The sequence below is a fragment of the Neoarius graeffei genome, chromosome 28, assembly GCF_027579695.1.
Source record: "Neoarius graeffei isolate fNeoGra1 chromosome 28, fNeoGra1.pri, whole genome shotgun sequence".
NCBI lineage: Eukaryota > Metazoa > Chordata > Actinopteri > Siluriformes > Ariidae > Neoarius > Neoarius graeffei.
In genome coordinates, this window is record NC_083596.1 from 45,180,800 (window position 1) to 45,196,299 (window position 15,500).

Here is a 15,500-nt window from a genome sequence, read left to right on the forward strand (position 1 = left end):
AGTTCTGAAAGCACCATAATGTGACTGAGGCCTGAGCCCACACCTCCACACACACGTTGTTGAATTCCTTCCTTTATCGTCTGCCTCACTTCCTGTGTTTACCCACATCCGTTTTATTCACCCTATTTAAGCTCTGCGTTTTCCCTGCTTAGTTGCTGAGCAGTATGTTGTATGCTTATTGTTACGCTGTTGCATTTGCACTGTGAGTAGTTTTTTGGTGATGTTAAGGTACGATCGGACATTATATACTATTATGATTATATATAAATGCTAATAAGATGTCACATTGCTTCATGAATAGTTCTAGGTGTAAATATCACTTCTGTTTTTACATGCATTCATTTTTAGTACTGTGTCTTTTTTTAAAGAATAAACATCACCCCTTATTCATGGGAATTCAAGGTATAAAGACACAGTAAAGATTCATTAAATACTTTGATTCAAAGATTAATTAAATACCGGTGGTTTTGTCTGCATTTTAATGTACTCAAAGACATCATCATTTTTCTTGCACTGCAGTAATCCCTGATCTTCATGGAACAGACAGTCGAAGGTGATTATATTCTTTGTGTTTACAGCTCTGCTGCTGTCTGGTGCAACATACTCTGGATCAAACGCGTGATGGAGCACCACCAGAACAGCAGGTTTTGTGGCTTTGGGGGAGAGAAAAAAAAACATGCAAATATTATTTTACACACACACACACACACACACACACACAACATACACTAAAATGAATTTAAACAGCAAATAATTTTGAAAAGATGGTCGACTACCTGAAGTATCACGAAGCTTTTTCACGGCTGCTTCAATGTCAGTTCCAGCTTGTGAAACGACAGGGCAGAAAGCCAGAATGAAGTCACACGCACTCACTGTCTCCACCTTCTCCAGCCAGTTTGCTTCATTTTTGAGCCGAGTTACGAAGTGTTCATCAGACTTCAATGTCTGTCCAGTTAGAAGAATGAAGTACTTCTTCCCTAACGATACTGTTGTGGTCATCTTTCCTTTGAATAAAGACAAATAATCTCTTAGCATTTCCACTTTAAATAATAAAGTGGGTTTTTAAAAGTAGGTTTTTTTAAAGAGAGTTTTTAAAAATAGTTAATTTAGCTCAAGAAGTAGGATAATTTCTCTAACCATAAAGGAACATTTAATCCTTCAGTTTATCGCAAACATTCAAATTCAAAATCACCAATCACACATGGCTTCCCTGGAAAGGAAGCGTATAAAAATTGTAATCTTAAAAGGAAATAGTAACTACATCTGTCAGACAAACGTAATGGGGTTTTTAAAAAGTACAATATTTGCCCCTTTGACAGAGTGGAGCAGAAGTACAAAGCGGCATAAAATGTACTCAAGTAAAGTGCAAGCAGATCCAGTCCTCCAGCAACATCAGCCTCAGTTTAGTTGCAAGAATTAACTCAAAAATCTACAACAAAGCAAGTAATGTCATTTCTATTTTTGTGATGAATTCTGACTTTCAGTCAGAGGAGAATTTTCACTGGAGACAGGACTTAAGAAAAAAAAATATCCCTGATATCTGAGTTTAAACAAATGGCAAACAAATTTCTTTCATTCCATCATCATATTCTTATCAAAACCGAAAGTGAACGTAAGTGTCTTTGATGGACATTTCCCCAGAGGCTGTGCTGTCCACCGAAAACAGTTTGCTTTAAAATTTATGAACAGTGTTATATTGCACCGAGATGAATATTTGATATTGTGATTCATTAAAGTATTGTATTTCAGCTCTATAATATAGACTATAACTGTTTACATGAGGAAACATTTCAATTACCACATTTTAATGAAATTTTAGCAGAGGATGAGCTTTCCATGTAGTCTAAAAATATCACCTGTGGATCCCTCATGTGTGTGTGTTAGCGATAAAACACCTTCCATTAAAATTACTAGTCTGACCACTTACCTGCATTCAGAAGTGACTCCATTTTATTTTCAACTTCTTCCTTTTCAAATGTTTCCAATTGTGTAATTGCTGTGTCAAGTTTTTCTGTTGGTAAAAAAGCATGCACATTCTGAAAACTTTTAAATCCAGCTCATGCACTGAGATTGAATGAATCAGTTTTCATGAAATGCCTAAACTGTACAATATAGAATGCATCTTGTAATGTATAGAATTTAGTGCTCTATAAACATGACTTCTAAGGCTGTATTATTCTGTCCATGTTCATTAATGACCTTCTGCTCATTTTATAGTCCATGCTTTTGCTCTCTGCATTTGGTTGACATCACTACATTGAACCCCTTGTATGTTTTTAAGTGATTTGGTATTTTGGACTGCTGGTGTTGAAAATAAAAATGCACCACTTGTATTCACATCTGTGCATTTAAATTATATTATCATATGATATCAACATAAAATCTATGAAAAGACATTTCCTATAAGTTGTATCAGCAAGCTGGCTATCATTACAAGGCACAACCTATTTCAGTACAATTAGGTCACAGAATACACTTGGCTTAAAGAGAATTATTTGACTGGTTATCTCAGCAGCACACCTCACCACACCTCCTGAAAATATATTCATCCAAACCCAACCCCTTTTGACAAACATGTGGTCTAAGCCACATAATCCCCTGTACCAAGTGTCACAAAAAAACCAAGAATACACAACATTGTAGACTTGTGCCTTATTTGTGCATGTGTGCTATGGTCATGAAAGCAGATCACCAGTAAAACAACTTACCAAGTTCAAACACTTACCAGAAGCATGTTCATATTCAGGTATCTTCTGATTGGCCTGACTGTCCCCTGGGTCACATGGCTGTTGACATAGAAGTTATTTTTAATGAATGTTCTATAATAATGCATAATTTATATATATATATATATATATATATATATATATATATATATATATATATATATATATATATAAATAAACACACACACACACACACACACACACACACACACACACTACAAGTATTTTTAAATAAAAGCACATTCTGTTTCAATAAATATACTACATGGCCAAAAATATGCAGACACCTGACCACACCCATATGTGGTTCTTTGCCAGACTATTGTTGGAAGCACACAATTGCACAGATTATTTGTGCTGTTTCTTCCTTGTCTCTTCCAGCATGACAGTGCCCCTGTGCACAAAGCAATCTCCATGAAGACATGGTTTGCAAAGTTTGGAGTGGAAGACCTCAAGTGGCCTCCACAGCCCTGTCCTCAACCTCACTCAACACCTTTGGGATGAACTGGAACACTGACCGCACCCCAGGCCTCCTCACCCAACATCAGTGCCTGACCTCACTAATGCTCTTCTAGCTGAATGAGCACAAATCCCACACTCCAAAACCTAGTGGAAAGCCTTCCTAGAACAGTGGAGGTTACCATAATGGCACAGGGTGACAAAATCTGGAATGGAATGGGGTATCGGAGTACAAAAATCACAGATATACTTAGAAATAAAAACATAAAATCTCACAGAAACAAATGATTTTGCCTCAAAGAAATCTAGTAAATAAGCTGATTGGACCACGTATTTTGATTGCTAATTGACTGAGTTCACTAAAATCTGTTCTACAGTACTTTTCTGAAAGGAAAAAAAAAGGAGCAAGAAACAACTGTCAACACAGAGGAGGACAGGAGAAAAAGTAATAAATTGTGATAGGTGTTTTGTTATTCTTAGTAACCTGTATGTTTGCATACTCACCTGAGAGGAAGGTCCTTGTTCATTACCCCTGATTTTACGGCCCCTTTCTAAAAAGCAAAATCAAGTCTCGTAACTGTTTTACATTCATCATAACCTTAATTTTTGAAAAATAATTCCAGTTAATATTATATATACAGATATATAAATGTTACCTTTGAAGTTGATGGCTGATTTTTGCATCTAATAAAACAAAACAAGTTAAAACTGATATATCCATTGAAATATTCAGTGAACAACAAAGATACAGGAATTACTAGAATCCTGAAGTTCAGATTTGATTTGAACATGTACATACAATGCGAGCTCATCAGTCAAGCACAGTGGACGTGGTGTCATGGCTTGGGCTTGCATGGCTATTTCTGAAATGGGCTCAGTTATCTATTAATGATGTAACTCATGATGGTGGTCTACAGAAATATTTTGTCTGCTAATTCATTTGATTTAGAAATGCATCCAATCTAATTGGAAGGAACTTCATCATGCAGCAAGTCAGAGACCCAAAACACACTGCCAACACAACAAAGGACTTCATCAGGGGGAAAGTGGAAGGTTGAAAATGCATATCCTGGACCAATTTCGTTTTTTTTTTTTTATATGAAAGTATGTCCCTTTACACACTCATCCAGAAGGGTAATTTTACACAAGGCCATCTGTCTACAGCAGAAACAAAATAAAATAACAAAATGCGTCTGGAAAAATCCCAAGGGAGTCTGGAGCCAGATTCGTGATGTCACCTGCGGAACTGCCAGCAGGCTCCGAGAGCTTGCACGGTTTCAGTGCACAGCCTGTGTAAACCAATTTAGTAGCTAGCAATTTTGCATTGAAATATGGAATTGTCACCTTCAGCTTCAGCTTCTAAACCCATGGATTCATGTATCAATGATCATCTATCTATTGTTACATAAATCATATTTTTTCTAATTACTATTATGTATTTATATATTTCTTCATTTAGAAGAGTACTGGCTACTGTAGGAGAAAGATTTCATAAGCTACACACATGGAATCGGCCAAGCAGGGTTGTAGATGCATTTAATGTGTTTGACAGGTCCCAAGATCTCAAGCCCTGACACGCAGATCCCTTGATACATGTGAAGTAAAATGTAAAGAAAATGTGACCTTGGGTGCTATGTGAGACGACTGCCTCTCCAGTAGCTCTGTAGTTTTTAGCTCTTTAAACCTCTTTTTTTCCACCATTTTACTTTTCTGCTCTTCTTACGAAGACATACTGTGCTTTTCTTCATATCCCATGGATATTTTTAACTTTAACACGTAACCAGGAGCCAGTTTTCTCGCTTATTCGAGAGAGGAGCTGCTGGCCCTGAAAACAATGGGACGAGCCAGGATACGACACCCCATCCCGGCCAAGCTGAGGAGGAAACTCAGGGGCTGCAAAGCCGGGGCTAAGCTAAAGGCTAGGCTAGCGGACAACCGGCAGCGCTACAAACCATCCATTCCCTCTGGTATCATGGGGAATGTGAACTCGCTGCCGAATAAGGTTGATGAGCTATCCGCGCTGAACAACCAGCGGATTTACCGGGAGAGCAGATTATAAATTTTACGGAGACATGGCTAACACACCTTGTACCGGATGCTAGCGTGGACCTGCGGGGATTCACTGCTGTGAGAGCCGACAGAGACACTAAAGCATGCGGGAAAGGCAAAGATGGGGGACTCATCATTAACGTGAACAACCGCTGGTGTAACCCGGGACATTTCTCTGTAAAGACAGTCTTATGTTGCCCAGACTTGGAGCTGCTAGCATCACCATCTGTGTTTACATCCCTCCGAGGGCAGACACAGTCGCTGCATGTGAGGGGATTCACTCTGTCACAGCAAGGCTGCAGACAAAGCACCCTGAGGCATTTATCATCATTTCTGGGGACTTTAAACACGCTACTTTAGACTCTACTTTGGCTGCTTTTTACCAGGCTGTGGACTGTAGGTTTTTAATTTCCCTGAGGGAACCCTCCCAAAGGGATCACTAAAGTTCTACCTAATCTAATCCAAGTAAGTGTATTATCGCCCAGCGCTTTCGTGTTGTTTACCTTTGTGTGTGTCAATAAATAACATTATCCATGTACCACACAAACACAGGAATGCCTAATTTAGAGTACATTCTCTCTTATTTCCTATCCTGGCAACAGTCAACTTGTGAATCGCCGATTTTCTTGTTTTTTTTCTTGGCTCTGCTTTGGTCCTCAGCTTCCAGGAGCCTCGCACGAAGCGCTCCCATTTCTCTCTCATTGTCCGGTCTTTTGGGAAACGATGAGTGCTAATCCCATCAAGATTGGTGTTGCTACACCCTCCTACGATACATCTGTTAACCATTTTAATAATTACGTGATAACGTTGAAGAAATTTGCAGAAAACCACCAGGTCGTTTTCTCATAAACAAACCAGCGCTGACGTAGGATTCAGAAGGAGGCGTCCCGCACGTGACGTCACGAAAATCAATGTTTGCCGGGAAATCCAAATGCCAAGCTTTTTCAGAGGCGGACCAATTCGCCTCAAATGGATTGATTTCAACTGAATTTTTCTGGTATTGCGCAAGGTAAAAAAATTGCACAAAATGCAAAATGTGACAGATATTTGACCAAAGTTTAATATAAAATAGGAGAATTACATTGATCTTGCTCCTGAATTTACCCGTGATATGCACTTTAAAGAGACTTAAAGCTCTTCCCCCTCCCCCCACTGGGCAGGTCAGACCACAACCTGATTTACCTCTCCCTCTGCTATGTGCCTCTGGTGAAGAGACTGCCCACCACATCAAAGATAGTGAGGAGATGGACAGACGAGGCCAGTGAGACACTGCAGGGATGCTTCGAGGTGACAGACTGGCAGACACTGTATGAGCCCCACGGAGACGACATTGATGGGCTCACAGAGTGCATCACGGGATACATCAACTTCTGTGTGGACACCATTGTCCCAGCTAGGACTGTCAGCTGTTACCCCAACAACAAGCCATGGGTAACGAAGGACATCAAAGCCCTCTTAAATGAGAAGAAGAGGGCTTGCAGAGCGGGCAACAAGGAGGAGGTACGAGAAGTACAGCATGAACTGAGAGCAATGATCAGGGAGGCCAAGGAAAAGTACAGGAGGAAATTGGAGTGGAAACTCCAACAGAACAACATGAGAGAGGTGTGGAGTGGAATAAAGACCATCACTGGTTACAAGCCAACCAACAGTGAAGTGGATGGCAATGTGGAAAGGGCGAATGAGCTGAACCTTTACTTCAACAGATTTGATGGCGTGGCCCCAACCCACCACCACCACTCTTCTGCGGGATGGCTACAACCACACACTTCACATTCTCTCCCCTTCCCTGCCTCGTCTTGCCCAACCTCATCCCCATTTCATGACCTCGCTCACACCTCCTCAACAGACCCCCTGGCTGAGCACCCCCCCCCCCAAGAATCACCTTCATCCCTCCCCCACACCGATCATCAGCGAGGAGCAAGTGAGAAGACAGCTGAAGAGACTCCATGCAGGAAAATCAGCAGGCCCGGATGGTGTTAGCCCCAGGGTCCTGAAGACCTGTGCCCTCCAGCTAAGTGAAGTACTTCAGCATGTCTTCAACATGAGCCTGGGTCTTCAGAGGGTCCCCGTGCTGTGGAAGACATAATGCCTTGTCCCTGTACCGAACAAGCCACGTCCCAGTGACCTCAAAGACTACAGGCCCGTGGCATTGATGTCACACATCATGAAGACCCTTGAGAGACTCATCCTGGAGCAGATCTGGCTGGCTTTGCTGGGTGAGAAGTTGACAGCGATGCAGGTGGATGTCCCCCTGGTGTCCTGGTTTGTGAATTATTTGACTGGCAGACCACAGTACATGCGCTTGCAGTGCTGTGTGTCAGACAGAGTGATCAGCAACACTGGGGCTCCGCAAGAGACTGTCCTTTCTCCTTTTCTTTTCACTCTCTACACCACTGATTTCAATGACTGCATGGAGACCTGCCACCTCCAGAAATTTTCTGATGACTCTGCAGTGGTTGGACATATTACTGGTGGTGATGACAGCGAGTACAGGACAGTGGTGGACAACTTTGTCATGTGGAGCAGGAAGAACCACCTACAGCTCAACATGACGAAGACGAAAGAACTGGTGGTCGATCTGAAGAGAATCAGGGCTCCAGTGAACCCTGTTAACATCCAAGGGGTCAGTGTGGATGTGGTGAAGGAATATAAGTACCTGGGGGTGTACTTGGATAATAAAGTGGACTGGTCCAAAAACATGGACACGGTATACAAAAAGGGCCAGAGCCGTCTCTATTTTCTGAGACGGCTGAGGTCCTTCAACATCTACCAAACGATGCTGTGGATGTTCTATGAGTCTGTGGTGGCCAGTGCCATCCTGTACGCTGTCGTCTGCTGGGGCAGCGGCTTGAAGGTGAAGGACACTAACAGACTCAATAAGATCATCAGGAAAGCCGGCCATGTTGAAGGCATGGAACTGGACTCTCTGACAGTGGTGTTGGAGAAAAGGCCACTGTCCAAAATAAAAACGATCTTAGACTGTCCTTCCCACCCTCTACATGAGGAGCTGATCAGCCACAGGAGCACGTTCAGTAAACGGCTGATTCTTTCACGCTGTACAACTGAGAGATGCGGGAAATCATTCCTACCTGCTGCAGTCGAGCTGTACAATGCCACTGTATAACTGTGGTACACTGTCTTACCATGTATACTGTATCCTTAATTCAGGTGCAATATATGTATACAGGAATCATTGTATATACAACCCCGATTCCAAAAAAGTTGGGACAAAGTACAAATTGTAAATAAAAACAGAATGCAATAATTTACAAATCTCAAAAACTGATATTGTATTCACAATAGAACATAGACAACATATCAAATGTCGAAAGGGAGACATTTTGAAATTTCATGCCAAATATTGGCTCATTTGAAATTTCATGACAGCAACACATCTCAAAAAAGTTGGGACAGGGGCAATAAGTGGCTGGAAAAGTTAAAGGTACAAAAAAGAAACAGCTGGAGGACCAAATTGCAACTCATTAGGTCAATTGGCAATAGGTCATTAACATGACTGGGTATAAAAAGAGCATCTTGGATTGGCAGCAGCTCTCAGAAGTAAAGATGGGAAGATGATCACCAATCCCCTTAATTCTGCGTTGACAAATAGTGGAGCAATATCAGAAAGGAGTTCGACAGTGTAAAATTGCAAAGAGTTTGAACATATCATCATCTACAGTGCATAATATCATCAAAAGATTCAGAGAATCTGGAAGAATCTCTGTGTGTAAGGGTCAAGGCCGGAAAACCATAATGGGTGCCTGTGATCTTCGGGCCCTTAGACGGCACTGCATCACATACAGGCATGCTTCTGTATTGGAAATCACAAAATGGGCTCAGGAATATTTCCAGAGAACATTATCTGTGAACACAATTCACCGTGCCATCCGCCATTGCCAGCTAAAACTCTATAGTTCAAAGAAGAAGCCGTATCTAAACATGATCCAGAAGCGCAGACGTCTTCTCTGGGCCAAGGCAAATTTAAAATGGACTGTGGCAAAGTGGAAAACTGTTCTATGGTCAGACGAATCAAAATTTGAAGTTCTCTATGGAAATCAGGGACGCCATGTCATTCGGACTAAAGAGGAGAAGGACGACCCGAGTTGTTATCAGCGCTCAGTTCAGACGCCTGCATCTCTGATGGTATGGGGTTGCATTAGTGCGTGTGGCATGGGCAGCTTACACATCTGGAAAGACACCATCAATGCTGAAAGGTATATCCAGGTTCTAGAGCAACATATGCTCCCATCCAGATGACGTCTCTTTCAGGGAAGACCTTGCATTTTCCAACATGACAATGCCAAACCACATACTGCATCAATTACAGCATCGTGGCTGCGTAGAAGAAGGGTCCGGGCACTGAACTGGCCAGCCTGCAGTCCAGATCTTTCACCCATAGAAAACATTTGGCGCATCATGAAATGGAAGATACGACAAAAAAGACCTAAGACAGTTGAGCAACTAGAATCCTACATTAGACAAGAATGGGTTAACATTCCTATCCCTAAACTTGAGCAACTTGTCTCCTCAGTCCCCAGACGTTTACAGACTGTTGTAAAGAGAAAAGGGGATGTCTCACAGTGGTAAACATGGCCTTGTCCCAACTTTTTTGAGATGTGTTGTTGTCATGAAATTTAAAATCACCTAATTTTTCTCTTTAAATGATACATTTTCTCAGTTTAAACATTTGATATGTCATCTATGTTCTATTCTGAATAAAATATGGAATTTTGAAACTTCCACATCATTGCATTCCGTTTTTATTTACAATTTGTACTTTGTCCCAACTTTTTTTGGAAACGGGGTTGTAAAATCACTTCATTTTGCTTTTACTTAAGTTATTGAACTTATTTAAACTTATTTTATTTTATTTATTCTTTTTTCAGATGATTTTATCTTCTATTTTTAGACATGTTTATTTCTTCTCTGATTCAGGAGCTTGGTAGCAAATTTGAATTTCCCTCAAGGGATTAATAAAGTAATGCTGATTCTTCATGGGAATTCAAAGATATAAAGACAGAGTAAAGATTCATTAAAATGCTTTGATGAAAAGAGAAATTAAATACCAGTGGTACTGTCTGCATTTTAATGAACTCAAAGACACCATCATTTTGACTGCACTGCAGTAATCCCTGGTCTTCATGGAACAGACAGTCGAAGGTGATTATATTCTTTGTGTTTACAGCTCTGCTGCTGTCTGGTTCAACATACTCAACCTCACTCAACACCTTTGGGATGAACTGGAACACTGACTGCACTCCAGGCCTCCTCACCCAACATCAGTGCCTGACCTCACTAATGCTCTTCTAGCTGAATGAGCACAAATCCCACACTCCAAAACCTAGTGGAAAGCCTTCCTAGAACAGTGGAGGTTACCATAATGGCACAGGGTGACTAAATCTGGAATGGAATATCGGAGTACAAAAATCACAGATATACTTAGAAATAAAAACATAAAATCTCACAGAAACAAATGATTTTGCCTAAAAGGAATCTAGTAAATAAGCTGATTGGACCACGTATTTTGATTGCTAATTGACTGAGTTCACTAAAATCTGTTCTACAGTACTTTTCTGAAAGGAAAAAAAAGGAGCAAGAAACAACTGTCAACAAAGAGGAGGACAGGAGAAAAAGTAATAAATTGTGATAGTGTTTTGTTATTCTTAGTAACCTGTATGTTTGCATACTCACCTGAGAGGAAGGTCCTTGTTCATTATCCCTGATTTTACGGCCCCATTCTAAAAAGCAAAATCAAGTCTCGTAACTGTTTTACATTCATCATAACCTTAATTTTTGAAAAATAATTGCAGTTAATATTATATATACATATAGATATATAAATGTTACCTTTGAAGTTGATGGCTGCTTTTTGCATCTAATGAAACAAAACAAGTTAAAACTGATATATCCATTGAAATATTCAGTGAACAACACAGATACAGGAATTACTAGAATCCTGAAGTTCAGATTTGATTTGAACATGTACATACAATGCGAGCTCATCAGTCAAGCACAGTGGACGTGGTGTCATGGCTTGGGCTTGCATGGCTATTTCTGAAATGGGCTCAGATATCTTCTAATGATGTAACTCATGATAGAAGTCTACAGAAATATTTTTTCTGCCAATTTATTTGATTTAGAAATGCATCCAATCTAACTGGGAGGAACTTCATCATGCAGCAAGTCAGAGATCCAAAACACACTGCCAACACAACAAAGGACTTCATCAGGGGAAAAGTGGAAGGTTTAAGACTGGATAAAAAAATACTCAGACACTGGCTTTACTGATCCTCAGACTGATATTGAGACTGGTCAACACTTAACCCATCCTGCCATGGATGTATGCTTATGCAGCCAGAGAACCAACATCATCTGCAATATGTACCCAGTGAACACTGTTTAAATCACTTATGGGACACGTCCCTCTGCTCGGAACTCCTACTTCCTGTTTGGATTTGGACTATTGGACTTAAATCTCAATTCTGAGGCATCCCACCCCCATTCTGGCCAGGCCACAAATTGCAAACACCCAGGCTCGTCTGTAACTGTTAAACAGAGGAAAATCCCTAAGGCATACCTTGAAACTATACGAGAATATAAAGAAGCTGACTGCATGACAAAACTCTGATCAAATTCTGGAACTGACGCCATGCACAACAGTTCTGAAAGCACCACAATGTGACCAAGGCCTGAGGCCACACCTCCACACGCACGTTGTTGAATTCCTTCCTTTATCGTCTGCCTCACTTTCTCTGTTTACCCACACCCGTTTTATTCACCCTATTTAAGCTCTGCGTTTTCCCTCCTTAGTTGCTGAGCAGTATGTTGTTGTATGGTTACTGTTATACCATTGCATTTGCACTGTGAGTAGTTTTTTGGTGATGTTAAGGTACGATCGTACATTATATACTATTATGATTATATATAAATGCTAATAAGATGTCACATTGCTTCATGAATAGTTCTAGGTGTAAATATCACTTCACTGTAAATCACTGTTTTTATATGCATTCATTTTTAGTACTGTGTCTTTTATTAAAGAATAAACATCATCCCTTATTCATGGGAATTCAAGGTATAAAGACACAGTAAAGATTCATTAAAATGCTTTGATTAAAAGATTAATTAAATACCGGTGGTTTTGTCTGCATTTTAATGTGTTTAAAGATGTCATCATTTTTCTTGCACTGCAGTAATCCCTGATCTTCATGGAAGAGACAGTCGAAGGTGATTATATTCTTTGTGTTTACAGCTCTGCTGCTGTCTGGTATAACATACTCTGGATCAAACGTACGATGGAGCACCACCAGAACAGCAGGTTTTGTGGCTTTGGGGAAAAACAAAAACATGCATTTTATACACACACACACACACACACACTTGCACATTGCATCCAATAAAATGAGTTTAAACAACAAATAATTTTGAAAAGATGGTCGACTACCTGAAGTATCATGAAGCTTTTTCACGGCTGCTTCAATGTCAGTTCCAGCTCGTGAAACGACAGGGCAGAAAGCCAGAATGAAATCACACGCATTCACTGTCTCCACCTTCTCCAGCCAGTTTGCTTCATTTTTGAGCCGAGTTACAAAGTGTTCATCAGACTTCAATGTCTTTCCAGTTAAAAGAATGAAGTACTTCTTCCCTAACTGTACATTTGTGTTCATCTTTCCTTTGAATAAAGACAAATAATCTCTTAGCATTTCCACTTTAAATAATAAAGTGGGTTTTTAAAAATAGGGTTTTTAAAGAGGGTTTTTAAAAATAGTTAATTTAGCCTAAGAAGTAGGATACCTCGTGTGTGTGTGTGTGTGTGTGTGTGTGTGTGTGTGTGTGTGTTAGCAATAAAACACCTTCCAATAAAATTACTAGTCTGACCACTTACCTGCCTTCCGAAGTGACTCCATTTTATTTTCAACTTCTTCCTTTGCAAATGTTTCCAATTGTGTAATTGCTGTGTCAAGTTTTTCTGTTGGTAAAAAAGCATGCACATTCTGAAAACTTTTAAATCCAGCTCATGCATTGAGATTGAATGAATGAGTTTTCATGAAATGCCTAAACTGTACAATATAGAATGCATCTTGTAATGTATAGAATTTAGTGCTCTATAAACATGACTTCTAAGGCTGTATTATTCTGTCCATGTTCATTAATGACCTTCTGCTCATTTTATCGTCCATGCTTTTGCTCTCTGCATTTGGTTGATATCACTACATTGAACCACTTGAATGTTTTTGAGTGATTTGGTATTTTGGACTGCTGGTGTTGAAAATAAAAACGCACCACTTGTATTCACATCTGTGCATTTAAATTATATTATCATATGATATCAACATAAAATCTATGAAAAGACATTTCCTATAAGTTGTATCAGCAAGCTGGCTATCATTACAAGGCACAACCTATTTCAGTACAATTAGGTCACAGAATACACTTGGCTTAAAGAGAATTATTTGATTGGTTATCTCAGCAGCACACCTCACCACACCTCCTGAAAATATATTCATCCAAACCCAACCCCTTTTGACAAACATGTGGTCTAAGCCACATAATCCCCTGTACCAAGTGTCACAAAAATACCAAGAATACACAACATTGTAGACTTGTGCCTTATTTGTGCATGTATGCTATGGTCATGAAAGCAGATCACCAGTAAAACAACTTACCAAGTTCAAACACTTACCAGAAGCACGTTCGTATTCAGGGATCTTCTGACTGGCCTGACTTTCCCCTGGGTCATGTGGCTGTTGACATAGTAGTTATTTTTAATGAATGTTCTATAATAATCTCTGATCAAATTCTGGAACTGATGCCATGCACAACATCTCCACACGCACATTGTTGAATTCCTTCCTTTATCGTCTGCCTCACTTCCTCTGTTTACCCACACCCGTTTTATTCACCCTATTTAAGCTCTGCGTTTTCCCTCCTTAGTTGCTGAGCAGTATGTTGTTGTATGGTTACTGTTATACCATTGCATTTGCACTGTGAGTAGTTTTTTGGTGATGTTAAGGTACGATCGTACATTATATACTATTATGATTATATATAAATGCTAATAAGATGTCACATTGCTTCATGAATAGTTCTAGGTGTAAATATCACTTCACTGTAAATCACTGTTTTTACATGCATTCATTGATTAAAAATTAAATACCCGTGGTTTTGTCTGCATTTCAATGCGTTTAAAGACGTCATCATTTTTCTTGCACTGCAGTAATCCCTGAGCTTCATGGAACAGACAGTCGAAGGTGATTATATTCTTTGTGTTTACAGCTCTGCTGCTGTCTGGTGCAACATACTCTGGATCAAACGTACGATGGAGCACCACCAGAACAGCAGGTTTTGTGGCTTTGGGGAAAAAAAAAACATGCATTTTATACACACACACACTTGCACATTGCATCCAATAAAATGAGTTTAAACTACAAATAATTTTGAAAAGATGGTCGACTACCTGAAGTATCATGAAGCTTTTTCACGGCTGCTTCAATGTCAGTTCCAGCTTGTGAAACGACAGGGCAGAAAGCCAGAATGAAATCACACGCACTCACTGTTTCCACCTTCTCCAGCCAGTTTGCTTCATTTTTGAGCCGAGTTACGAAGTGTTCATCAGACTTCAATGTCTTTCCAGTTAAAAGAATGAAGTATTTCTTCCCTAACTGTACATTTGTGTTCATCTTTCCTTTGAATAAAGACAAAAAGTCTCTTAGCATTTCCACTTTAAATAATAAAGTGGGTTTTTAAAAATAGGTTTTTTTTAAAGAGGGTTTTTAAAAATAGTTAATTTAGCCTAAGTAGTAGGATAATTTCTCTAACCATAAAGGAACATTTAATCCTTCAGTTTTTCGCAAACATTCAAATTCAAAATCACCAAATTTGGAGATACATGGATTCCCTGGAAAGGACGCATATGAAAAATTATAATCTTAAAAGGAAATAGTAACTACAGCTGTCAGACAAACGTAATGGGATAAAAAGTACAATATTTGCCCCTTTGACATGGAGCAGAAGTACAAAGCGGCGTAAAATGTAAACACTCAAGTAAGTGCAAGCACCATGAATTTGTACTTAAACACATCATGTACTTGGTTACATTCCACCACTGTCCGAGAGAACAGTGTTGGGATGGGGTAGAACAGGAGATTCAAAAGAGTCACAGCATGAAAGTCCACCTGCAAATCTGCAGTAATTGCATGATGCAATCGTGTCAACACGGACCAGAATCTCAAAGCAATGTTTCCAACATTTTGTGGAATCCATACC

At 39.8% G+C, this 15,500-nt stretch overlaps 1 protein-coding gene and 1 long non-coding RNA gene across 10 annotated transcripts in view; one reads left to right on the forward strand and one right to left on the reverse strand.

Annotated features, from left to right (window-relative positions):
- Positions 1-15,500, reverse strand: part of LOC132875716 (uncharacterized) — a 149,961-nt gene that overhangs the window by 109,941 nt on the left and 24,520 nt on the right. For 7 of the 9 annotated variants that reach the window (XM_060912695.1, XM_060912697.1, XM_060912696.1 and 4 more), the window contains 14 exons: positions 14,692-14,919; positions 14,392-14,585; positions 13,918-13,978; positions 13,120-13,203; positions 12,679-12,906; positions 12,368-12,561; positions 11,082-11,109; positions 10,926-10,972; positions 3,842-3,869; positions 3,690-3,736; positions 2,726-2,786; positions 1,928-2,011; positions 777-1,004; positions 460-653 (listed from right to left, as the gene is read on the reverse strand). In XM_060912695.1, the coding sequence (XP_060768678.1) occupies positions 460-653; positions 777-1,004; positions 1,928-2,011; positions 2,726-2,786; positions 3,690-3,736; positions 3,842-3,869; positions 10,926-10,972; positions 11,082-11,109; positions 12,368-12,561; positions 12,679-12,906; positions 13,120-13,203; positions 13,918-13,978; positions 14,392-14,585; positions 14,692-14,919 (1,706 nt within the window). The remainder of the gene's footprint in view (positions 1-459; positions 654-776; positions 1,005-1,927; positions 2,012-2,725; positions 2,787-3,689; positions 3,737-3,841; positions 3,870-10,925; positions 10,973-11,081; positions 11,110-12,367; positions 12,562-12,678; positions 12,907-13,119; positions 13,204-13,917; positions 13,979-14,391; positions 14,586-14,691; positions 14,920-15,500) is intronic. The other 2 variants (XM_060912701.1, XM_060912703.1) reach the window with 1 other exon arrangement.
- LOC132875729 (uncharacterized) lies at positions 162-2,337 on the forward strand. The gene is made up of 2 exons (XR_009651870.1): positions 162-228; positions 579-2,337. It is a non-coding gene; the product is annotated as an uncharacterized LOC132875729 (long non-coding RNA).